Here is a 24,444-nt window from a genome sequence, read left to right as displayed (position 1 = left end):
GTTCAGCATCTTATGGTTTTGAAAATGCTGTGTTCTTCTACAGTGTATTATAGGTAGTGGGTGCTTGAAAACTGTTTGGTGAATGAGTAATTTGGCAAAGCAGAGAAAAAGAGAATTCTAACTGGAGAAAACAGGAGCAAAACCACAGAGGTATGAAAGGCGAGGTAAGGGGAATCCAAAGGAGCACCATATGGAAGAGAGCGGGGGAATGTTGAGCCTGGAAAGGTTGGGAGAGCCAGAAGGTTTCACAACAGGTTGATTTTGTGACCTGTGCTGTGGTTTTGTTTTATTTTGTTTATTATTATTGCTATTTTTGAGACAGGGTCTTATTCTATCACCTAGGCTGGAGTGCAGTGGCATGATCTCAACTTACTACAGCCTCAACCTCCTGGGCTGAAGCGATTCTCCCACCTTAGCCTCCTGAGTAGCTGGGGCTACAGGTGCATGCCACTGCACCTGGCTCCTTTTTTAAAAAAAAATTATAGAAATGAGATCCCGCCTTGCCGCTCAGGCCAGTCTTGAACTCCTGAGATCAAATGATCTGCCCACCTCAGCCTCCTAAAGTGCCAAGATTACAGGTAGGTGCCACCGCACCTAGCCCTATATATTATTTTTAAATTATTTAATTTTATTTTTCAAGGAATTTTTATTTAGGTTTTTAATTTTTTTGAGACAGGGTCTCGCTCTGTTACTCAGGCTGGAGTACAGTGATGCAGTCATAGCTCACTGCAGCCTTGAGCGCCTGGGCTCAAGTAATCCTCCTGCTTCAGCCTCTCGAGTAGCTGGGACTACAGCTGTGTACCACTGCGCCCAGCTAATTGAAAATTTTTTTTTGTAGAGACAGGGTCTTGCTGTGTTGCCCAGGCTGGTCTTTTAACTTGAGTGTTCCTCCCGCCTTAGCCTCTCAAAGCACTGGGATTACAAGTGTGAGCCACCACCCCTGGCCTGTGCTGTGATTTCGAACGGTGACTCCTGCAGCCATGTGGAGAGTCACTGGAATCTAGTGACCCTTGAAGTTAACATTCTGCAGAGGTACAGGCTAGAGATGAGGGCTGCCTAAACCTGGGTTGTGGGAAAGGTGAGAAGAGAAGGATCAGAGCTGTAAGTGGGAAGTGTCGTCATACATGCAGGAATGGAGGAGGAGGAGGAGGAATTTTGTGTCCAGAGGCTAAAAGGAGGTGAATCAATCCTAGTTGCACGAGGAATGTCACTGATTTGGAAAAAGACACTAACTCTGTTAAGCTGGTGGTTTGGTTCACCGGGAAACCCTGCAGTTCATTTGCAGCGCCATGTGAGGAGGGGCAGTCAGCTAGAGAAGGCTTCCAGGCTCATTGGAGACCAGCTTTTACAGTTCACTGAAATGTTTTGAATTCTTAGATTCCATATTTCCCACATTCAATTTATTCATTACAGAATGCACTTTCTAAAACTGAGTGCTGTGGAAGCCAGTGTATTTTAATGGAAGAACACGAGCTTTGGAGTCAAAACGGTTCTGACTCCACCCTAACTGGCTGTTGATCTGAGCAAGGCACTTAGCCTGTAAGACTCAATTTTGTCATCCTGAAAATCAGCTCACGATACGCTTGGCTTTTAGGGCGGTGGTCAGGTGCGTAAATCTCCCGACACACAGTAGATGCTCAGTAAATAGCCTTTCGTCTCACCCTCATATTTCATGTTGTCATTAACTTGTAATTGAGAGCTAAGTGTATTATTAGCATGTCATATTTTCTTAGTATTTTGAACTCTGGTTAATCTGGCATTATAAAAGCTCGTTCTGTATTAAACAGGGAAACTCTAGGACGACAGGGAAGGAGGCTGAGAATACCAGCCTGATTCAGGCTCTGCTATTCCCTGGGACGGACACTTAATGAGTTTTGAAACTCTAGAGTTCTTTTTATTTCTGGATTTGGATTTCTTGAGGGTTTAGTTACCATGCTGGGATTTTTAAAAATAGCTGCTCCATTTGACTATCAAAGTTAGGTTGTGGCTCTCGTACAGGGATGAAAGGGGAACCTTTGTGGTACGAGTAAGCATTCCTTGGAGGCTGTCTCATCTGGCCTGCGTGCTCTGGTGAGGTCCCGTGCGCATATTCTCTGGACCTGAAGTTGTGACTTCCCTGCAGGCGGGGTTTTTCTCTTCACCTGCTTCTCCCTCTTTCTCTGTAACCCTTGTGCATTTCTCTTCTATTCCTTTCCTCCCAGGCTGCTTCCGGCCTCTGGCCCACTCCTTTGGCAGATCTGATCACATGCCCCTATCATTTGCCTGTGGGCTTCCTTTCTCCTTTTTCTTGTCTCCCTCAAGCACCCTCCTTCCCTTACTTCTTCGCTCAACAAATGTTTGTGGAGTGCGTGGTGAGCTCGGGAGTGCTGGGGATACTACAAGGAACATTCCATTGAGGTGATGACAGAAAAAGCAGCCAGGGAGAGGCTGCTAGGAAGGTAGGCCAGCAGACTCCGGATGGAGTGAGGCTTTCTAGGCCACGGTAGTGGCGTGGAGTGGTGGTGGTGGGGATGTTATTCTCACTGAAAAGGCAATGATTGCACAAGCTTAGGCAGGGGAGTGACATGATCTGATTTATATCTGTAGAAGACCAGGCTGGGTGCCACATGGGGGACTGGACTGTTGGGTGAGCAGAGGCGTGAGAGTAGAGAGAGGACTGGTTAGCAGGTGATCTGAGCTCTCCGTAGGTAAGAGCTCATGAGACCTTGGTCTGGGCGGGTGGGGAGGTGAGAGAAGTGGTCGGATTTGGGGTAGGTTTAGAGGTGCACCCTGTAGGACTTGCTGATCAGCTAGATGTGGAGAGGTGGGGAATGAGATACATGAAGGGCGGGTCCTTGTTTTTTGACCTCAGTGTGCCGTTTATTGAGATGGGAAAGTGTGGCGTCGTGACTGACTGGGGAAGGTTCTGCTTTGACCCTCCTCCCCTGGAGTTGTTGAGTGGCCAGTTGGATAGACATACTTGGTGATGCATTGTCAGCCTGAGAGTTCCAGATTTTTTTTTTTTTTAAACTTCATGAAACTGAGGTTCCCATGAACTCCTTTGTGGAGAGGATGTAGATGAAGGGAAGACCGAGGACTAAGCCTGGGTGCTCCCGGCATTTACATGGGTGGAGAAGTATCCAGTCAGAGACAGGGTGCAGTTGGGGGAAGGAAAGTCAGGGTTGTCCCCCAGGCCCCTCACTCCTGAGACTGGCGTTCCCTCTCCCACGTCCATGGTCCATCGTGTGCTGTGTGTGTTCCCCCAGGTTGCCATGTTTTTGATCTGCAGTGTTTGCGTCCTACTGTAGAGTGATTAAGTATTTTAACATGAAATGCCCTTCTAGAAAGGTCAGGCAAGGTCACTATTCGCCGTATGGCTTATGTGCCAGCATATCATTGAGATCTGGCTTTAGTTGGGTTAATATTCTGGTGTGGATTTTTTTTCCTTAAAAGTAAATATTCTGATCTTTGGATTCAGTAATTTGAGTAGAAAATGGTGGTTTCATAGAGCATGATTTGTTATGGTAGGATTTGAAAGGACAAACTGAATATTTCATGATTGTCAGTTGATGGCAAGAGCACTTAGGAGCGCGATCGCTGTTGGCTCACCGCAGCGGGTCAGCTGAGTGCTGTGCTCCTTTTGCGAGTTGAGTGAGGACGTGAACTCCCTCTGTAGCGTTCCCCACCTTGACTCAGGTTCCCTGACTCATCCGAGCTGGTGACATACCTGCAATGTGGGCACCTTCACCCCTGCTTCTGTGTGGCCTCCTGTTTGCCCGGCCCATAGGAACCACTGCCTCTGGATCTTACAGCTCCCCGTTGGACCCAGCCTCAGTCCTGCCCCTCACTGCCTCTGAGTCTGTTTCTCAGGCTCCTCGGGCCCTCAGTGCCCTGAGTTTCGGTCACTTGGCTTACCAGGCCTCTCCTCCTGCCCCTTGGACTCTGAGTTTGGCCTCTCCAGCTTGCGTCTTTGTCTTGCCTTCGTTACTCTGCTTTTCTAGCCCGTCATCCGGGCTCATCTCCAGTCCTGGGTAAGTTTACGGTGCTGGACTGGGCTTTTGGATAAAAGGACCAGCCATTCCCATCCTCTGTGAGACACTTAAGGTGTCAGCATTGTCTGGGCCCTCGTGGCTGCCACCTCTCCACCCCATTTCCATTTTGCAGTCTCCATAGGCCCTCCCAGCGCCACAGCCCCGCTCCTCCTCTCTGCTGAGACACTCAAGTCTTCCTGAGTGTGAACTGCTTTCACTTCTCTTAATCCCGGGGTTCTCCTTTCTTCCTCCAGGGAGGAAGGATCCTTCTGCTTTATCGACCATCCCCCCACTCCACCCACGCTTTTTCTCATGTCAATAAAATTCACACTTGATTCCGATTTCCTCCGCTTTTCCTGAATATCCTTTCTCTTTCCCAAGATCCCACCCGGGATCACACAGGACATGAGTGGGCACGTCTCTTTAGGCCCCTCTTGGCTGTGGTGCTTTCTCAGGCCTTCTTTCTTTGGGTGATTGGCAGTTGTGAGCAGTGCTGCGGGTCAGGGATTTTGTGTAGGATGCCCTTCTCTTGGGACTTGTTTGATATTTTCCTCATGACTAGACTTGGGTGATACAGTTAGAGGGCCTGCCTCGCCACAACCTTTCAAGGCTGCATTCTGTCCACACGACTCATTGCTATGGATATGGCCTTGAACACCTGGCTGACTGAGGTGGTGTTTGCCAAGTTTCTCCTCGGTAAAGTTATTTTCTTCCTTTCTGCACTCCACTTGTTAGAAACCGCCCCTGCGAATGGCCATACTTGAGGGGTGGGGAGCGGCGTCTTCCGTCCTGGAGGAGGAGGAGGAGCCACGGGCGTTCCTTGGACTCGCAGCGCTAGGTGTTTGTCTATTTTCTGTTTATTCAACCATTGCTGTATATCAGTCTGAACTCGTGCATGTTTACTTGATGCTTTGGGTTATAAAGCAATACTATTTTATTTTCCTGGAAAAAGCTTTGGCCATTGGGAGCTCTTTGACTTGGTTCCTATATCCCTTTCATGGTCCACCTGTCCCCATGATTGTGTGTGTGTATTGTGAACACTTCATTACCGTCTGGAAATACAAGATGCTCCAAGCTCATCTTGTGTATATATTTTTGCCTCAGTCCTGGTTCCTTTTATTTATTAGAGAATGATATAAAAACCAAGATCTGTGGTGGCTTACACCTATAATCCCAGCACTTTGGCTGATGTGGGAAGATCTCTTGAGCCCAGGAGTTCAAGACCAGCCTGGGCAACATAGAAAGATCCCATCTTGAATGTTAAACAGCAGCAAACCAAGATCTGAGAATTAGGTGTGCTGGTGGCTGTTGGTGTGTTGCTTCTAGGCCGTCTCCAGCTGACAGAGCAAGTATAAATATATGTGTGGATGCTAACCCACGTGTGTATACGTATCTGTAGATATTTCCACATGTAACTGCTTGTATCTTTCTTAAACCAAAAGCGTAGGTCATTCTAGCTTCCTCCTCTTGCTTACCTGGAACCTTCCACCCCAACAGTGAGAAGCCTGGCTCTTGCCATCCATTTACTTAATTTTTTTTTTTTTTTTTTTTGAGACAGAGTCTTGCTCTGTTGCCCAGGCTGGAGTGCAGTAGTGTGATCATGGCTCACTGCAACCTTAACTGCCTGGGCCCAAGCGATTCCCTCCTCTAAGTCTCCCAAGTAGCTGAGACCCCAGATGTGTGCCACCATGTCTGGCTCATTTTTGCTTTAAATTTATTTATATATATATATACACACACACACACACACACACACACACACACACATACACACACACACACATACATATAATGTTTAATTTTACACAGAGACATCCAGGCTGGAGTGCAGTGGCAAGATCTCGGCTCACCGCAACCTCCGCCTCCCAGGTCCAAGTGATTCTCCTTCCTCAGCCTCCAGAGTAGCTGGGATTACAGGCGTGTGCCGCCACACCCAGCTACTTTTTGTATTTTTAGTAGAGATGGGATTTCACCATGTTGGCCAGGCTGGTCTCGAACTACTGACCTCTGGTGATCCACCCACCTCAGCCTCCCAAAGTGCTGGGATTACAGGTGTGAGTCACTGTTCCTGGCCTATGTTGTTTATTTGTAGGTACGAGATCTCGCCGTGTTGCCCTGGCTGGTCTCGAACTCCTGAAATCAGGCAGTCCTCCTGCCTCGGCCTCCCAAAGTGCCAGAATTACAGGCATGAGCCACTGCATACTTCATTGTTAAATTGCAGAATGTAAGTATTAATATAATAATTTCAGGATTGTTCATCATACCTCATGGGAATCGGTGAGGTATGGCTTTATCCATACTAGAATACAGTGCATATGGCTCCTGCATATGGTGTAAGACCTTAGTCTCACAGATTCCACTCTCTACCCAAGTTTCTTAGGTCAGCACCTTCCCTGTGCCCTCTGCAGTAAGGTTTTTTCGTACATTCGTACATTCGGAATATAGTTAGGTTCTTCTGTCACAGCCTGCATTCCATCCTGAGATCTCGACCTCCTAGAATATTTCCTTTAAATTTGCATGCATTGAGGTTCACTATGTCATAAAGTTCTGTGAATTATTGCAAGTTCATTGTGTTATGTATCTACCATCACAGGGTCATAGAGTTACACTGCCCTAAAGCAAACCCCTGAGCTTTACCCACTCTCCAGCCTGTGCCAACCACAGATCCATTTACTGTCATCTCTAGCTCTGCCTTCTTCAAAATGTCATATAATTGGAGTCATCAATGTGCAGCCTTTTCACGGGCTTCTTTTACTTAACAATATGCTTTATTTATTTATTTATTTTTGAGGAAGAGTTTCACTCTTGTTGCCCAGGCTGGAGTGCAGTGGTGCCATCTTGGCTCACTACAACCTCCACTTCCTGTGTTCAGGTGATTCTCCTGCCTCAGCCTCCTGAGTAGGTGGGATTACAGGCATGCACCACCGCGCCTGGCTAATTTTTTGTATTTTTAGTAGAGACGAGTTTTCACCATGTTGGCCAGGCTGGTCTTGAACTCCTGACCTCTAGTTAACAATATGCTTTTAAGATTTATCCATGCCACTGTGTGTTAATAGTTAATTTCTTTTTATTGCTGAATTGTATGGATGTACCACAGGTATCCATTCACCTACTGAAAGACATCTTGGTTGCTTTCACTTTTTAGTGAATATGAAGAAAGCTGCTATGAATATCCTGTGCAGGGTTTTGTGTGGATGTTAAATTTTCAAATCAGTTGGGAAAATGCCTAAGAGCGTGATTGCTGGATCTTATGGTAAGAGTATATTTAACTTTGTAAGAGACTGCTAAACTGTCTTCCAAAGTGACTGTACCATTTTGTGTTCACATGAAAATAAAGGAGAATTCCTGTTGTTCAGCATCCTTGCCAGCAATTGACCTGGTCAGTTGTTCTGATTGTAGCCATCCTCATACGCAGGTAGTGGCGCCTCATTGTCTTCATTAGCAATTCCTTAATGACATGTGATGGTGGGCATCTTCATGTGCTGATTTTCCACTTGTATAACCTTGTTAGTAAGGTTATACAACCTTAGTTGTTAGTAAGGTTATACAACACCTAACTAAGGTTAGTAAGGTGTCTGTTCAGATCTTTTTGCTTATTTAAAAAATTGTGTTTGTTACTGTTGAGGTTTAAAAGTCCTTTCTGTATCCTTGGTATGAGTTCTTTATCAGATAAATGATTTACAAATATTTTCTTCTAGTTTGTGGCTTATCTTTTCCTTCTCTGAACAGTTTTGTCTTTCACCTTTTGTCTTTCCTTCTCTAGAGCTTCATTCCCTGTGTCTGCAAACTTGGAATCTCTGTTTTTTTGTTTTGTTTTGTTTTTTGTTTTTTGAGACAGAGTCTTAACTCCTTTGCCCAGGTTGGAGTGCAGTGGTGCGATCTTGGCTCCCTGGAACCTCTGCCTCCAAGGTTGAAGCGATTCTCCTGCCTCGGCCTCCCGAGTAGCTGGGATTACAGGCATGCGCCACCATGCCCGGCTAGTTTTTGTATTTTTAGTAAAGACAGAGTTTCACCAGGTTGGCCAGGCTGGTCTTGAACTTCTGACCTCAGGTGATCCGCCTGCCTCGGTCTCCCAAAGTGCTGGGATTACAGGCACAAGCCACTGCACCTGGCCAGAATCTCATTCTTTAAAAACAGAAAACTGTAGTGAGCCTATATTGCTTTTGTAGTTGTAAGAAAAGGTAAAAAAAAAAAAAAAAGTACAAATTTAGAAAAAGAAAATGGGACTAGTGTGGCAGGGCCTCTTAGCTTATGTACTCTTAGTCTGGTAACTTAATTGGCTTAACTAGGCATCAATTCTTAATTGTTTCCATTAAATCTAGTTTTGGGGCTATTGCAGGCTTTTAGAGTGTGGCATGTTCATACTAAAATGCCTCATGGTGGGACTTGCGTGGAGTTACAGGGACCCGGGGTTGAGACTCTGATAACTCATTGACTAATTGTCACTGTGGGTGATACTTCAGTCCCATAGGTCCAGGGAGCTCCTCTGTAAAATGGGGAGACCAAGAACTTCTTGAGGATTGTCCTAAGCATTAAATCAGATAATATATGAGGGGAAGTTTAAAAAAAGATTTTCCTCCACTTTTCCCTCTAGCTACGGATGTTTGTCACTTAATAACAGTTTATAAAATTGGCTTCTTTAATTTTCTCACTACCCAGTCTCCCAGTCTTGTAACACTTAACTGAAACTGTCAGCAAAAGGTACCCGCTAATCCCATTGGCTTCTCCCCTGGCTTATTTGGGGTTGTTGACTCCTCCAGCCTTCCTCATTTCCCTTCCCTCCTGCTTCCCTCAACCCCCTTCCCTGCCTTTCCTAGCTTCCGTCCCTTAATGTCTCTGTCCCCCAGGGTCCCAGCCTGGGGAGCTCATCCGGTCCCACTTTGGTCCCATTTTACCTGTCACCTCTGTGCTGGGGCCTCTCGTTCTGGGTCGGAGCATTCGTTATCTGCTTGCTGGTCAGCTTTGTGAGCTTGGCCCGTGGACACCTCAAATTCAGTGCGCCCCAGTCTCGGCACTCTCCCTGAGTCTGCAGCGCCCGGGTCCCAAAAGAGTGTCCCTCCAGGGCAGAAGTGCTCCACGTCCCTCTTTGCTGTGGTCACCGTGCTCCCCTCTGTTCTGTCCCATCGGTCTCTATTACTTTTCTCTCTGTGACTATCTCTCAGATGGTCCCCAGCCTCGGAGAAGGCCCTGCTGCTTAGGGCAGTGGGCTCCTGGTTGCCAGTCTTCCTTCTGCCAACCTAGTCTCACTTTGTTGCCAGTTATCTTTTATTTTTTATTTTTATTTATTTATTTTTTGTGAGATGGGGGCTTGCTTTGTCGCCCAGGCTGGAGTGCAGTGGCGTGATCTTGGCTCACTGCAACCGCTGCCTCCTGGGTTCAAGTGATTCTCCTGACTCAGCCTCCCAAGTAACTAGGATTACAGGCATGGGCCACCACGCCTGGCTAATTTTTGTATTTTTAGTAGGATGGCGTTTCACTGTGTTGGCCAGGCTGGTCTTGAACTCCTGACCTCAAGTGATCCACCCACCTCCCGAAGTGCTGGGATTATAGGCGTGAGCCACCGCGCCCGGCCCCAGTTACCTTTTAAACCATCTGATTGACCTAAGGTCTGGTGCCTCCCTTTCCAGCAGAGTGAAGTCCAGAATTCCAGGTTCCTTAGCATGGCATTCAGGCTGTGGTTCCAGTGGGCCTCAGGTTTGTCCTTCTGGTCACATTCCCCTCCGGAATGCAGAATTCCCTTCTGCCTCTGCGCTGTCTCACATGATTGTCCTCTCTTGTCCATGTCTTGCTGGTCTTTTGGGGCCCACCCATGCTGTCGTCTTTATTGACACTTTCTCTGGTTCTTCCAGAAGTAGCTGTTTTCATCTCTCTCCCTGATCACACTTTGCTCCTGACTTGGGGAAAGCACTTTGCACGTTGGATTCCCACCCAGCTGCTGTGTGCGCTCTGCTCCTGTGGCTGAAGCTGTCTTTGGCTGCCTGTTCTTGGGGCCTTGCACAGATAGGTGCTTGGATGCCCACCCCTCAACTCCCCAACCTGATGTTTGAATTGAGTGGACTGTTCATGGCAGGGGTTGAGTTTGTTTTGTATGCTTCTATTCTAAGACAGGTTTGCTTAATTCCATTTTTTATGGGGCCGAAGTGGGTGTATGAATAGTGAAGCAATGAGAAGTTTAAATAATGTTTTAATATAAACATGAATACCAGACTGTAGGGTGGACATACTTAGCAGTGCAGTGGTAAAAATAATTATGTCTTGGTTCTTTTCTGCAGTCACTGATCACCAGAGAATACTGGTGTCTTTTGTTTACTTGTTTTCAGTGTGTTCCTGAGAAATACATTTTCTCTTTATAGCCAAGGAAAAAAGTAAGGGCAAAGAGCTTAAGAAACTTGCTTGAAGTTACAGATACAAATAAATCCAAGACAGGGTCTTGACTCAGGAATACAGGTTATCCGGGAAGAAAAGTGTCTCCACCGCTCGCTGGGACTTGCCTCGTGCCGCACCCTTGCACTTTCACACCTGCCATGCGTGCCTGTGCTGGGTATGTTTTCTCCTACTCATGGTTTTGAGGCATGATTAATGTACGGTGAAATGCACAGTTTTATTTTATTTTATTTTAGAGACAGGGTCTTGCTCTGTTGCCCAGGCTGGAGTGCAGTGGCACAAACACGTCTCAGTGCAGCCTCGCCTCCAAAACTCAAGTGATCCTCCTGCCTCAGTCTCCTGAGAAGCTGGGAGTACAGACCCTGCTCGGCCAATTAAAAAAAAAAATTTTTTTAGAGACAAGGTCTTGTCACGTTGCCCAGGCTAGTCTCGAACTCTTGGGCTCAAGCGATCCTGCCTTGGACTCCCAAGGCACTGGGATTATAGGTATGAGCCACTGTACCCGGCCTCACAATTTAAAGTATATAGTCAATTGGGGTTTTTTTTAAACAGTGGATTGTATTTTGTTTTGACAAATGCATATGCCTGTGTCACCCACTTCTCTCTCAAGATACAGGCATGCCTCTTAACTTACAATGTTACCTTGGCCCTCTCCACAGTCACTTGTACTTGTGCTCAAATCCTTATTCTGATTTCTTTCTAAATAAACGAGTTTGCCTTATTTAGAATATCATACACATGGAATCACACTGTATATATTCTTCCATGTCTGGCCTCTTTCACTTAGCATAGTATTTTTGAGATGTAGCCATGTTGCTTGTTTCAGTAATATTTTCCTGCTTTTTTGCTCAGAAGTCTGCCATTATGTGAATATACCAATGTTTGTTATCTATTTCCTGTTGATGGGTTTGGGTTGTTTCCAGTTTGTGGGTATTATGAACAAAGCTGCTGTGAACAATATCAGACAAGTTTTTGTGTTCATATTCGTATTTATTTTTCTTGGGTAAATACCTGGAAGTTCTATCTCTGAGTCACAGGGTAGGTATTTGTTTAACTTTGAGAAAGTGCCAGACTGCTTTCCAAAGTGGTTGTTGTGTTGGTTACTGTTTTAAATTTATAAAATTAATTGGAGATTTGATCTCATTGTAGAAAATCTTGTGTAGACCTGATGCTTGTGATTCACAGTCCTGAATTTCAAACCAGTTTTTGATTTTAAGGCATTGCTAAGATAAGCTCATTGGAAAACAGTTCAAAATATTACTAAGCATTTCAAGTTTCTGGCTGGTGCATAGATACTTGAATAAAGTTACTATATATAAATACTGCATTTAGGCTGGGTGCGGTGGCGCACGCCTCTAATCCCAGCACTTTGGGAGGCTGAGGCGGGTGGATCACCTGAGGTCAGGAGTTCGAGACCAGCCTGGCCAACATGGTGAAACCCCATCTCTACTAAAAATACAAAAAATTAGCCGGGAGTGGTGATGTGCGCCTGTAATCCCAGCTGCTCGGGAGGCTGAGGCAGGAGAATTGCTTGAACCCGGGAGGTGGAGGTTGCAGTGTGCCAAGATCACGCCACTGCACTCCGGTCTGTGCAAAGAAGTGAGACTCTGTCTCAAAAAAAAAAAAGGTTCAGAAGAGACTGAGAGCTGGAGCTCTGTTGGGGAACCAGTGCTGTGTCAGTGTTTGTCTAGGGCCTGAGCAGCAGATTGAGGGAGAAGTGACCCTTGAGGGATCTTGTAGTGGGTGCGATGGGCACAGGGACCTCCACAGAGCTGGCCCAGGTGGAGGTGTGGCACACTGGGGCAGGAGACAGCGAGCCATCTTGGGTTATTGGGAGGCACCCCAGAATGTGTTTTCAGAAACTAGTCAGGGCTCTTGGTTTCAGACAACAGACAGCAGCTGAGGGTTGACTCAGGCAGAAAAAGCACTGTCGTGGAAGCATCTCAGCTACAGATGGAGCGGAGGAGCCAGGCAGCCGGCGCTGAAGCCGGAGTGAAACCTACCACAAGGAGATCTGCTTCACCCTTTTCTCCCGGGGACCCCTTTGCTCAACCTCTGTTGTTTGGAAGGTGGACCTCCTGACCCGATCCTGTAATTTTATGTTACATTCTCTCCTCAGGGTTTTCTCTGTCCTCTAGCTCTCCTCTCTGGGACATTGCTACTCTTTTGTCCAATTCTGTTTAAGAAAATTTAGAATCTATAGACTGTTGTATTTTCATTGTTGAATAACCAGGAAGTTCTTAAACCATTCCTCTTTTTATTTCAGAGAACCAATCTCTTCTCTTATTTTGAAGAATATGAATTACACTTCTGCCTTGTGGACATTTTCTTCTCTGTGCATCGTGTGTGTTCTGGATTCTTACCCCTCATTTCTGTTTTGTGCTGTTTCATGAGCCATGTTTCAAGTTACTTTTTTTTTTTTTTGAGACAGAGTCTCGCTCTGTCTCCCAGGCTGGAGTGCAGTGGCGCGATCTCAGCTCACTGCAACCTCCGCCTCGCAGGTTCAAGCAAATCTCTGCCACAGCCTCCCGAGTAACAGGGATTACAAGCACCTACCACCACGCCCAGCTAATTTTTGTATTTTTAGTAGAGACGGGGTTTCACCATCTTGGCCAGGCTAGTCTTGAACTTCTGACCTTGTAATCCACCCGCCTCGGCCTCCCAAAGTGCTGGGATTACAGGCATGAGCCACTGCACCCGGCCTGGACTTCTTTTTTTTTTTTTTTTTTTTTTTAAAGGGGCTATGACAAGCACTTGGAACCTCTCTGTCCTCGACTTTGGGAGGTCTGACAGTGAATCTGACCTGTTTCTTGGGTTTTCCCTACATCGCAGAGTCTTTAGACCTTTTTCTTGGGTCCTGTCAGTGCTAGAGAGGATTCCTCGACCCTCCCACCTGTCAGGGTTCGGGAAACCACGTGGGAGATACGCTCTGGGAGTCTCTGCTCTCATTGTATGGCCCTCACTGGGTTCCAGTGTCTTCCTTCATCTCCTCGCCCCTCCCACGGCAGGGCCTGCTGTGCCAGTCCACCCCTCCTGCCTCGTGGGCTCTGTCTCTCTGTTCTGTGATTCCTTTAATGTGGCCCGGAAATCAGCTTATCTACAGTAGAGGTGCAGGCTAGCCGGATTTGGTCTGGCCTAGGGGATTTTTCTGGAGGGATTTTAGCTTATAGATCTGTATTTAACGCTGGGGCTAAAAGAGTAGGAGGGTAAATGGAAATATTTAAAATACGTTACTTGATTTCCAGGATTTTGAACTTACCTAGTAATCAAAACTTAGAAGAGCCATGATTTCATACTTAAGGATAGTTCTGAGTGACAGAACTTGATGTGTCAAATGTTACGTTGCTTATATACACTCCAAAAATCATACCCTAAGAAATATGATACAACGTTTGTCAGAAATCACTTTTTCTAATCAGATTTTATTATCTTTCAGATCCGATCACATAGGACAGTATGCACCTTAAGATCCTGAAGAAAAGGCACAAAATGTTCAAGTGATGTTTAGAAATAATTTGTGAGGTAAGAGTATGATTATTTAGGGTCTAATCACTTTCCTTTCTCACAGCTGACACTTGTATATTACTAAAAAGGTAGCCTGTGCATGTGGCAAAGCAGAGGCGTGGTGCAAAGGCCGACAGGCCCGCTTTCCTTTTCAGCCGCTGCCTTCCTGTCCTAAAAGGAGGGTGTGTCTGTGGAGGGGACTCCATGAATTGAATTGATGAGTTCTTGGCCAGTATTACAAGATGAGGGGAATATCCTGCTTTACACCTGAAATGGAAAGGGTTTTTTTTTTCTTTTGTTTTGTTTTTTGAGACAGAGTCTCGCTCTATCACCCAGGCTGGAGTGCAGTGGCGTGATCTTGGCTCACTGCGACCTCTGCCTCCCGGGTTCAAGCGATTCTCCTGCCTTAGCTTCCCTAGTAGCTGGGATTACAGGCACCCACCATCATGCCCGGCTAATTTTTATATTTTTGGTAGAGATGGGGTTTCACTATGTTGGCCAGGCTGGTCTTGAACTCCTGATCTCCAGTGATCCAACTGCCTCGGCCTCCCAAAGTGCTGGGATTACAGGCATGAGCCACTGCGCCTGGCCTGAAATGGAAAGTTTTTGCTTGTGTGGTTGTCCCTTTAAATATGGAGATTTGTAGTGTTGCTTTTGGTGTTCTGAGAAACAGGGCTTTATTTAATGTGCTGATAAAGAGCTTAGGTTCAGGAGTGTTGAGAAAATCCCATTAAATCGGCCCTTGGAGTAGAAAAGTGATGCTGGGACATCTGTGTGACAGTGCCCAGTGTTTTCAGGGTTCCCTCAGAAACTGTCTTGAGTATAAAGTCAACAGTGGTTTTGGAATTCAGTGCAGAATAAGGCTGTGCCCTTACTCCTAAGGAATGTGTGCATTTTAATACCACATCTCAAATGGCCGTGCTGTTTGCTTTTAGATTAGGGTTCCATGTAAAGGAATGGTTTCTTCATTTCTTCCCCTCCCTTCCTGTTGCATCACTCAAGTGTAAATACAGTGACTCAGAGACGCGAGTGCACTTTGTTACTGAGAGCTGTATTTGTCCAGCCTAACCTTGCGATATTTGTTTGTTGCTTTCTTGAAAATAAAGGGATTTTTGGATCTCATGTTATTTTCCTGTTGACTTCTAATGGATCCTATAGATAGGGCACTAAAGCCCTCAAGTGTTATACGTCACCCTAATACGTGTTTATAGGAATGTCCTGCCATGGCCAGTGTTTGGTGTCTGTGGGTGCTCTCCTTACACAGCGGTGCCTGCCCATCCGCACCCCCAGGTCAGACATGGAGCCACAGCAGCATCCTGCACTCCATGGAGGTCTCACCAGGACCTGAACTGGGAAGGCAGAGCTGAGCTGGCTCAGGTGTCACATGTCTGCCTTTAGAAGACTTTCAAGGGGCCCTGCTTTCTGGAGAGAGCTCAGACTATCAGACTACCCAAACATTGCACTCTTACAAAAGTATAGCTTGTTTTACCGCCTGGCAAGCACCCTTCCTTTTCTGATGGAACGTGTCCTATTAGAGAAGTCAACATAAAGCAAAATGGTTCTGGTCAGAGGAATTTTTCAGCTTACGGCCTTGATGTACCCAGGCCCACAGATATGATTCACCAGGAAACTTAGATGGAAATCAGCAGGAGGTGATTGGAATCTGAGAGAAGGACTGCTTGTTTTTTGTTGCGTCTGCCTTTTAGCAAACATGCCCTTGCTGTGCGCTAGACAGCATGCAAGGCACAAGGGAAACAGAGCAGGAGGAGACCCAGACCCCCCTGGAGGGGCTGACATCAGGCAGGAAGGTGGAACCTGCAAGAGCTCTCAGGTAGCAAGTGGTAAGTACCCGGGAAGGAGAGCTGGTGAGCGTGTCCAGGGCTTCAGCAGAGGCAGAGAAACTTCCAGGTACTTTCTCAGCCCCCTGACAGTAAGGCTTTACCAGTGTGCAGGCAGAAGCAGTTTCAGCCTTCATGTCCAGATGGTCACACCTGATGTCTAGAGACCCCTTCACAAAGTGCTCCTCGGAAGAAGGAGAACTCCCTTTTCAGGGTGGCTTGCCTAGAAGAGAGAAAAGCTAGGCTCTGCAGGTGAATGGGGTTTATGTAGAGGAAATGGGCGCTGCAAAGGTGTTTGCAGGGGATGTTGAGCAGACAGATCCGGAAGACACAGGTTCAGAAAATGCTGAAGGAATGGCTGGCTAAGGGGTCCATCCAAATTCGTTTGATCTCTAGTTTCTTCTATTTCACTTAAATGCTTATTTAAAAATTTTTCTTTAATTAAAACAATTTTTTTCACACTGGATCTTACTCTGTTGCCCAGGCTGGAATGCAGTGGTGGGATCATGGCTCTCTGTAGCCTCAACCTGCCAGGCTTAAGCGATCCTCCCACCTCAGTCTCCTAAACATCTGGGGATACAGGTGCGTGCCACCACACCTGACTAATGAAAAAAAATTATTTTTATAGAGATTGGGTCTTCACATGTTGCTCAGGCCAATCTCAAACTCCTGGGCTCAAGAGATCCTCCCACCTTGGCCTCCCAAAGTGCTGAGATTACAGGTGTAAGCCACCACACTCAGCCTTAAGCATTTATTTATTTATTTATATTTTTTGAGACAGGATCTCTCTGTCACCCTGGCTGGAGTGCAGTGGCATGATCATGGCTCACTGCAGCCTCAACCTCCCAGGCTCAAGCAGTCTTCCCACCTCAGCCTCCCTAGTAGGTAGGACTACAGTGCAAGCCACCATACCTAGCTAATTTTTATTTTCTGTAGAGATGAGGTCTTACTCTGGTGCCCAGGCTGATCTCAAACTCCTGGGCTCAAATGATCCTTCTGCCTTAGTCTCCCAAAGTGCTGGGGTTACAGATGTGAGCCACTGCACCCAGCCTTAAACATTTTTAAAGCTGCTTTTATCTGATTGAAAAATAGGGCTATTTTACTGACTTTGGAAAACAATTTCATTTTGCTCTTGTACCAGTCAGCATTTTTGTATCGAGGGGAAATTTTGTAAAGTATTTGGCGAATGAACCTTCACCACATGTTCATTTGGCAAATGTTTTCATAATTGCTGTGTTCCAGTTGCATTTAAGAAAAGAAAAGGTCACACGCAGATCTGAAAAACAGCACCCAGTGCTGTTACTCAGTTGTAGTGGCCTGACCTCTGAGAACATTCTTATTACTCTCCTTTATTCGCATTTCAGAAGCCACGGTTTCTGCACTCTGCCTGCTTAAAGTATGAGGAGCGCTCCTGCTCTGAGAAAGTGCCAGGGTCAGTTTGTTAAAATATTTGTCAGTGTTTTCTCCCCATGGGAAAGCTAAGGCGAAATTGACTGTCTCTTCCTTTCCCTGGCTCTTTATCTGTGATATTACAGCTCTCAGAGCAAACACCGATAAGAGAAGGGTGTGCGATCAAAGAAGCAGTCAAAACAGTTACCAGGAAAAGTGCACTTTTTTCTTTTTCTTCCTGGAGAGGGAGTCTTCTTGCTCTGTCACTAGGCTAGAGTGCAGTGGTGCAATCTTAGCTCACTGCAACCTCCACCCGCCTGGGTTCAAGCGATTCTCCTGCCTCAGCCTCCCAAGTAGCTGGGATTACAGGCGCCTGCCACTGTGCCCGACTAATTTTTGTATTTTTAGTAGAGACAGGGTTTCACCATCTTGGCCATGCTGGTCTTGAACTTGTAACCTCGTGATCCACCCGCCTTGGCGTCCGAAAGCGCTGGGGTTACAGGTGTGAGCCACTGCACTTGGCCCACTTTTTTCTTTATTTCTTTGTTTTTATTTATTTTTTTGAGACTGAGTCTCGCTCTTTTGCCCAGGCTGGAGTGCAGTGGCGTGATCTCGGCTCACTGCAGCCTCTGCCTCCCGGGTTCAAGCGATTCTCCTGCCTCAGCCTCCTGAGTAGCTGGGATTACAGGCGCGTGCTACCACACCCGGCTAGTTTTTGTATTTTTAATAGAGACGGGCTTTCACCATGTTGGGCAGGCTGGTCTCAAGCTCCTGACCTGAAGTGATCCACCCGCCTCAGCCTCCCAAAATGCTGGGCTTACAGGCGTGAGCCACCGTGCCTGGTCCCACTTTTCTCTTTAGTTTCTTTAGCTCTTGTATATTCTTAGAAATCAGATGCTATGGTGAATAGGTTAGAAGTGCCAAAAGGATGGCTTGCAAAAGAATGGATTAATAAATGAAGGAAAGGCTGGGCATGTTGGCTCTTATCTGTAATCCCAGGACTCTGGAAGGCTGAGGCAGGAGGATTGAGCCCAGGATTTCCAGAGCAGTCCAGGCAACATAGTGAGACCTTGTCTGCGAGCTGTGATTGTGCCACTGCACTCCAGCTTGGGCAACAGAGGGAGACTGTGTTCCCAAAAATAACAAAAACAGGAAACTTTTAGAAGATTAAAATAGAGGCTGGGTGCGGGGGCTCACGCCTGTAATCCCAGCAATTTGGGAGGCTGAGGTGGGTGGATCACCTGAGGTCAGGAGTTTGAGACCAGCCTGGCCAACATGTTGAAACTCCATCTCTACTAAAAATACAAAAAAATTAGCCGGGCGTGGTGGCAGGCGCCTGTGATCCCAGCTACTCAGGAGGCTGAGGCAGGAGAATCACTTGAACCCGGGAGATGGAGGTTGCAGTGAGCCAAGATCGCGCCACTGCACTCCAGCCTGGGCAACAGAATGAGACTCGGTTTCAAAAAAAAAGATTAAAATAGCGATGAAGGGCATTCTAGAAGCAGGGTAGAGTGTCAAGGAACAGAGATATAAAAATGGGAGCCTGCTCCAAAAACATCACAGAGAAGTGAGGATAAACTGAGAATCAAATTGAGAAGAAACAGGTAAGACCGATGAGGTCAGTGTGTATGAGGCGGTGTAAAGATGAATAGAGAACCAATGACTTACTCGTCGTTCTTTCATCGTGCTGTTAGCTAAAGTCTGTGCTGAGTCCCTGCTTTGGAGCACTGAGGCCAGCTGCTGAGCAGAGGAGGGACAGGTGCGGCTGGGGAGCGAGTGCAGCAGTGATACAGCAGAGCCGCTCTCCACCCTGCCGGGGAACCTGGTGCTGGGACTTTGTGTCTAGCTTGTGCTTTCCATAATCTTTGTTTGTGGCCACGGCTGGCATAGGTTTTGTTGTATGTAGGCATAACCTGTACTGTGGGACTCACTGTTGTAGTAAAGCAATCAATAAAGTCAGAGATTTAAAAATTTAGATCTTACTATGTTCTTATTTTCTTTCCCACTCTGTGTATTTAGACTAACTTTATGCAATGGCCAAGGACCAACCATAACACATCATATTTAAGGTATAGCTTGTGAGCTTTTTGAGCCTCACCAGCTCTGTGTCGTCCCCCTCCCCAGGGTGCGTCAGGGAAACCATGCAGCCATCAGGACACAGGCTCCGGGACGTCGAGCATCATCCTCTCCTGGCTGAAAATGACAACTATGACTCTTCATCGTCCTCCTCCTCCGAGGCTGACGTGGCTGACCGGGTCTGGTTCATCCGTGATGGCTGTGGCATGATCTGTGCTGTCATGACGTGGCTTCTGGTCGCCTATGCAGACTTCGTGGTGACTTTCGTCATGCTGCTGCCTTCCAAAGACTTCTGGTACTCCGTGGTCAACGGGGTCATCTTTAACTGCTTGGCCGTGCTTGCCCTGTCGTCCCACCTGAGAACCATGCTCACCGACCCTGTGAGTACTGGCTGCCTCGCTGGGTGGCTCTCTTGTGTCTGGTCTAGTGTTGCACACAGACCATGTGGTGAATGACCTCAGGTTTTTGTTAATTCCTGGACACAAGCTTCTAGCCTTTTCCATGTCATAACTGGAGAAGAAACATTGCTTAGATAGTAGTGATATCATGGTATACTGATGGAATGTATTAGCCCATTGGGCTGTTTATTCAAATGAAGAGATTGTGCTAATTTTTTCTTTTCTTTCTTTCTTTTTTTCTTCTTTGAGATGCAGTCTCGCTCTGCTGCCCAGGCTGCAGTGCAGTGGTGTGACTGTGGCTCACTGCAACCTCTGCCTCCCAGGTTCAACTGATTCTTTTGCCTCAGCCTCTCGAGTAGCTGGGATTACAGACATGCACAACCACACCCAGCGCTAAATGTATTTATTTATTTATTTTGGAGATGGCATTTCACTCTGTCTCCCAGCCTGGAGTACAGTGATGCAATCTCGGCTCACTACAACCTCTGCCTCCTGGTTTCAAGCGATTCTCCTACCTCAGCTTTCTCAGTAGCTGAGATCACAGGTGCGCACCACCATGCCCGGCTAATTTTTTGTATTTTTAGTAGAGATAGGGTTTCATCATGTTTGCCAGGCTGGTCTCAAACTCCTGACACCTCAGGTGATCCACCCGCCTCGGTCTCCCAGAGTGCTGGGATTACAGGCATGAGCCACCACACCCGGCCTGTGTTAGGTAATTTCTAAAATCCCTTCTAGTTTAAATATTTTGTTTTCCCAAGGACAGACTGAAAGCTGGGAAGCCTGGGTTCTAGGTGTCACCACTTTACCAGTCTTTTCGGTTGTCATTTGACTGTAAGCAACTATGTGAACTTCACTGAGCTGAAAGGTTAGATATTTTTCCTAAGTTCTTTCTAGCTCTGTAGTTCTCTCATTGTCATATCTCAGCTAAATCCTGAAGCAAACGTTGTGTTCAGCCAGCTGGTAAAAGGTAAAGGCTCAACCTGCCTGAAAAGCAGAGAGGAAGGATTCCATAATTAGTGTGCTCAGGTGTGGCTGACCTGTTGGAGGAAGCAGTGCACAGGGACGGATTGACGTGGGTGTGGAACAAGAAAGGTGGACTGAGCTCATTTTGGGAGCAGATTCCCTTTAGGCTGAGAGTAAACATAGGCCAGACCTAGCACAGTGAAATACACCCAGTTGCTGACGCCTTGCGGGCCACCACATTCAGCTTCCACCTGGGCTTTGAGGCTGTTCCTGAGTTTTGAGACATCCTTCAATCAGGGAACAGCATTCGGGCTGATCATACAGATCTTTGCAGCTCAGCCATCCGTCACCTCTAGTCAATGAGTTCCAGGCTGCCCGCAGAGCTCGGAGGAGACGCCCAAGCAGCTGCAGGCGTGCGAGGCCAGGAATAATAACAGTCAGTAGATTTTCATTTGAAAAAAGTTCTTTCCACTGCTTTAAAACAGTGGTGGTAAACCATGGTATAGGGACTCCCCATTTGTCAATTTAAAATCTAGTGGGCTATCATCTGTTTCTAAGCTTTCTCTAAAGAAGGTACCCAGAAGTTAATAAGATTAGGACTTTTTTTTTTTTTTTTTTTGGGGACATGGAGTTTCGCTCTTTTTGTCCAGGCTGGAGTGCAATGTGCGATCTTGGCTCACTGCAACCTCTGCGTCCTGGGTTCAAGCTATTCTCCTGCCTCAGCCCCCTGAGTAGCTAGGATTACAGGCATGCACCACCATGCCCGGCTAATTTTGTATATTTAGTAGAGACAGGTTTCACCATGTTGTCCAGGCTGGTCTTGAACTCCTGACCTCAGGTGATCCACCCGCCTTGGCCTCCCAAAGTGCTGAGATTACAGGCGTGAGCCACCGCGCCTGACCAGGACTCTTTTGGGAATAAACTGAAACTGATGAGCTCACAGAATGTGGTCTACATGTGGCTTTATCTGTCTTTGCTTTATCTGAATTAATTATTCAGGGTTTGGATGTACATTGTTTACTGTCCCCTGTTTTACTAGGAGAGGTCGTGGGCAGCTGTCCTGGGAGTGGAACAGTATTACAGGCCCAAGCCAGTGGGCAGCTGGGGGTGGTACCTTGGGGACAAACTTGGAAGCAAAGTCTGCCAGTGGCTTTGTAGCCTGATCTGACAGTGGAGTCTTTGACCGTTACCGAGTCTCTTCTCTGATGGGTTTGTGCCTTCGGAGAATTAAAGGCTGTGTCGTCATTTCCTTTTACGCAGCAAGTCTCCCTCTAGGAGCCAGACCCCGCTTCTGATCCCTGTGGGTCTCTGCCCTCTCCTTCCTTGGCTGCAGCAGAAACTCCTTGCTTGTTGCCCAAGCAAAGTGCCCAGGCACTTTGACTAAGGAGAGGGCCAGCTACAGGGCCAGGTCCAGCTCAGCGATTTTTACTGGAATATTGCCTTGTAGGAAAAATCCAGTGACTTCTGACCATCTGGCCACACAGTGAAAACTGGGCTGGACTCAACCCTTGTGGGCAGTTGTGGTGAAGGAACCGAGTCTGTGCAAAGCCTCCTGCTTGTGAGTGTGGGGTGGGACACGGGGGAGGGTCAGCCTGGCTGGGACCCCTCAGCAGTTTGCTCCTCTCTGCTGCCAAGTGCACTTGCCCCTTCCTCCTCTGCGCTTGGACTCTACAGCTACTCAGCAGTCCAGCTCCTGCTCCTGGGGAAAAGGCCCCAGAAGCCTGGAGAACTGGAGGCAGCCAGGAAGTGGGGGTAGAAGGTGTGTGCAAGGGCATGCTGCCGCCCTGGTGGGCAGATTTCTTTTGGTTGTCGTATTACTGCAGAGAATGGACCATTCTGAGGGAGAAGTTGGCAATCTTGGATGTCAGGGGTGTTTTGATTGAGATTTAATTCATATAGCACTAAATCCATCCTTGTGTGTAGTCTGTGGTGTTTAGTGTATCCACAGTGTGTCCAACCATCACCTAGTCGGTTTTAGGACATTTTTTATCACCTCAGAAAGGAACCCCACACCCCTTAGTCATCACTTCCCAGCCCCCCCCCCCCCAGTCCCCTCTCCCCCAATCCCTCTGCCTCTGGCAACCACTCATCTGCTGTCTCTGTGGAATTTGCCTGTTCAGGGACTTTCATAGTCATCTCATCTGTGGCCTTTTGTGCCTGGCTTTCACTAGGCATCGTGTTTTCAGGGTCCGTCATGCTGTGGCATGATCAGTGCTTCATTTGGTTTAGGGCTGAATAATATTCCATGCTCTGGCCGGACCCGTCTCGCTTATAGCCATCATTAGTTGATGGGCATTTGGGTGAGTTCCGCTTTTCGGCTGTTATGAATCATGCTGCTCTGAACAGCCATGTGTAAGTTTTTGTGTGGATGCATGTTTCATTTCTCTTGGGTATATACCTAGGAGTGGAGTCGCTGGGACATATGGTGACTCTATGTTTAACTTTTTGTGGAACTGCCAAGTATTCTTTAAAGTGTCTGGGGGAAAAAAAGGGGAAAAAAAAAACCTTGTGGGGAAGGGAATGAGAGAAAAAAAAAAAACCCAAACACCGAAGCGTCCACACCATTTTACATTCCCACCTGCAGTGTGTCCACGTCTTCAACATATTATTGCCCTTGTTTTGTGACGCTGTATCTGACTTTGCTGTGTATCTCCCTAATGACCAGCAATGTTGAGCATCATTTCATGTGCTTGTTGGTCATTTGTGTGTCTTCTTTGGAGGAATGTCTGCTTGAGTCCTTTGTCTATTTGGATGTCACTGTTTAACCCATGTCACATATTAGGACTCTGGTGACAAGTGACAGGAACTGCCAGGAGTCACTGTAAATGAAACCGAGGAAGGGGGAGTATGCAGAGCCCCAGGGCAAGGACGCCTTTGGCTTCTGGCAGGCTGTGGAGTGGAAGGTGGACAGAGGGGAGAGGCTGGCAGCTGCCCTCAGGCTTTGTCTGAGTCCTGCCTTTCCTGCTGCCCAGGGAAGAAGGGCAGTCCCCAGAGCAGGTGGAGTGGCAGTCACTGATGTCTAGCTCTACTGTTCTGAAGGGGAGAGTGGGCATGGCCCAGCAGGGTCAGGTGTCACCTCTGTCCTCCCAGTGGGGAGTTGATTTCTTCTGTCCACAGATCATGTCTTTACCCTGCCAGGGTCCAGTCCAGGCTGAACTAGAACCATCACATCACTTCTCAACTGAACAGTTAAGGGGTTGGGGCAGATACCCCAGTGGGACGTCATGTCATTTTTCTAAACCAATAGGACCAATCCTCGCTGGGATTGGCCTGGGTTTGTATTGTCACTTGAGCAAAGTCACTGGTGCTTTGAGTGAGGCGTGGAGGGGAAGATGGGGTCGGAGGCCTGCTGGGAGCGCAATGAACCCTGCTGTGGAAGGATACGACTTTGATCCCAAGCTTCACTTTAGGATCGTGAGAGGGCTGGGAGGGAGGAAGGCCACCCACGGCCCCGGGCCCTGCATCCCTTCACTTGATGGAGCCTGTTTCTTCAGTGCCAGCCCCGTGGATGCCCATGAACCTTCTCGGCAGCTGTGCGAGTGCCTTCCAGAGGTACCAACCTTCATGGGGCCTCGGCTGCCATCCAGGAGCTCTGCCAAAAGCGTGCTTTCTTCCCACTCTCACAACAGTGCTGGGACGTAGGCGGAACATCCGTGTGAGAACATGAGACCTCACTGCCAGTAGGAGGCCAGGCTGGGATTTGAACCAGATTGTCTGTCTCCAGAGCCCTGGCCTTGACAATTCCACTTCTTATGGGAAATCCCAAATGTGCACAGTAGGAAGAAAAGAACACTCTGCCTTGAGCTGGTCACCACCTCACAGGGTGACCTCGCTCATGCTGTTCCCGCCCCCGAGATAACCCACCTGAATCTCACTCGTTCT

The 24,444-nt window shown here is 47.3% G+C and overlaps 1 protein-coding gene across 2 annotated transcripts in view; it reads left to right on the top strand.

Annotated features, from left to right (window-relative positions):
* Positions 1-24,444, top strand: part of ZDHHC7 (zinc finger DHHC-type palmitoyltransferase 7) — a 41,116-nt gene that overhangs the window by 4,691 nt on the left and 11,981 nt on the right. For both annotated transcript variants that reach the window (XM_023226808.2, XM_023226809.1), the window contains exons 2-3: positions 13,831-13,916; positions 19,250-19,581. In XM_023226808.2, the coding sequence (XP_023082576.1) occupies positions 19,267-19,581 (315 nt within the window). In that variant the 5' untranslated portion in view covers positions 13,831-13,916; positions 19,250-19,266. The remainder of the gene's footprint in view (positions 1-13,830; positions 13,917-19,249; positions 19,582-24,444) is intronic.

This window comes from Piliocolobus tephrosceles, chromosome 17, assembly GCF_002776525.5.
Source record: "Piliocolobus tephrosceles isolate RC106 chromosome 17, ASM277652v3, whole genome shotgun sequence".
NCBI lineage: Eukaryota > Metazoa > Chordata > Mammalia > Primates > Cercopithecidae > Piliocolobus > Piliocolobus tephrosceles.
The sequence above is the reverse complement of the archived record's forward strand: the minus strand, read 5'-3'. Positions and strand labels throughout refer to the sequence as shown.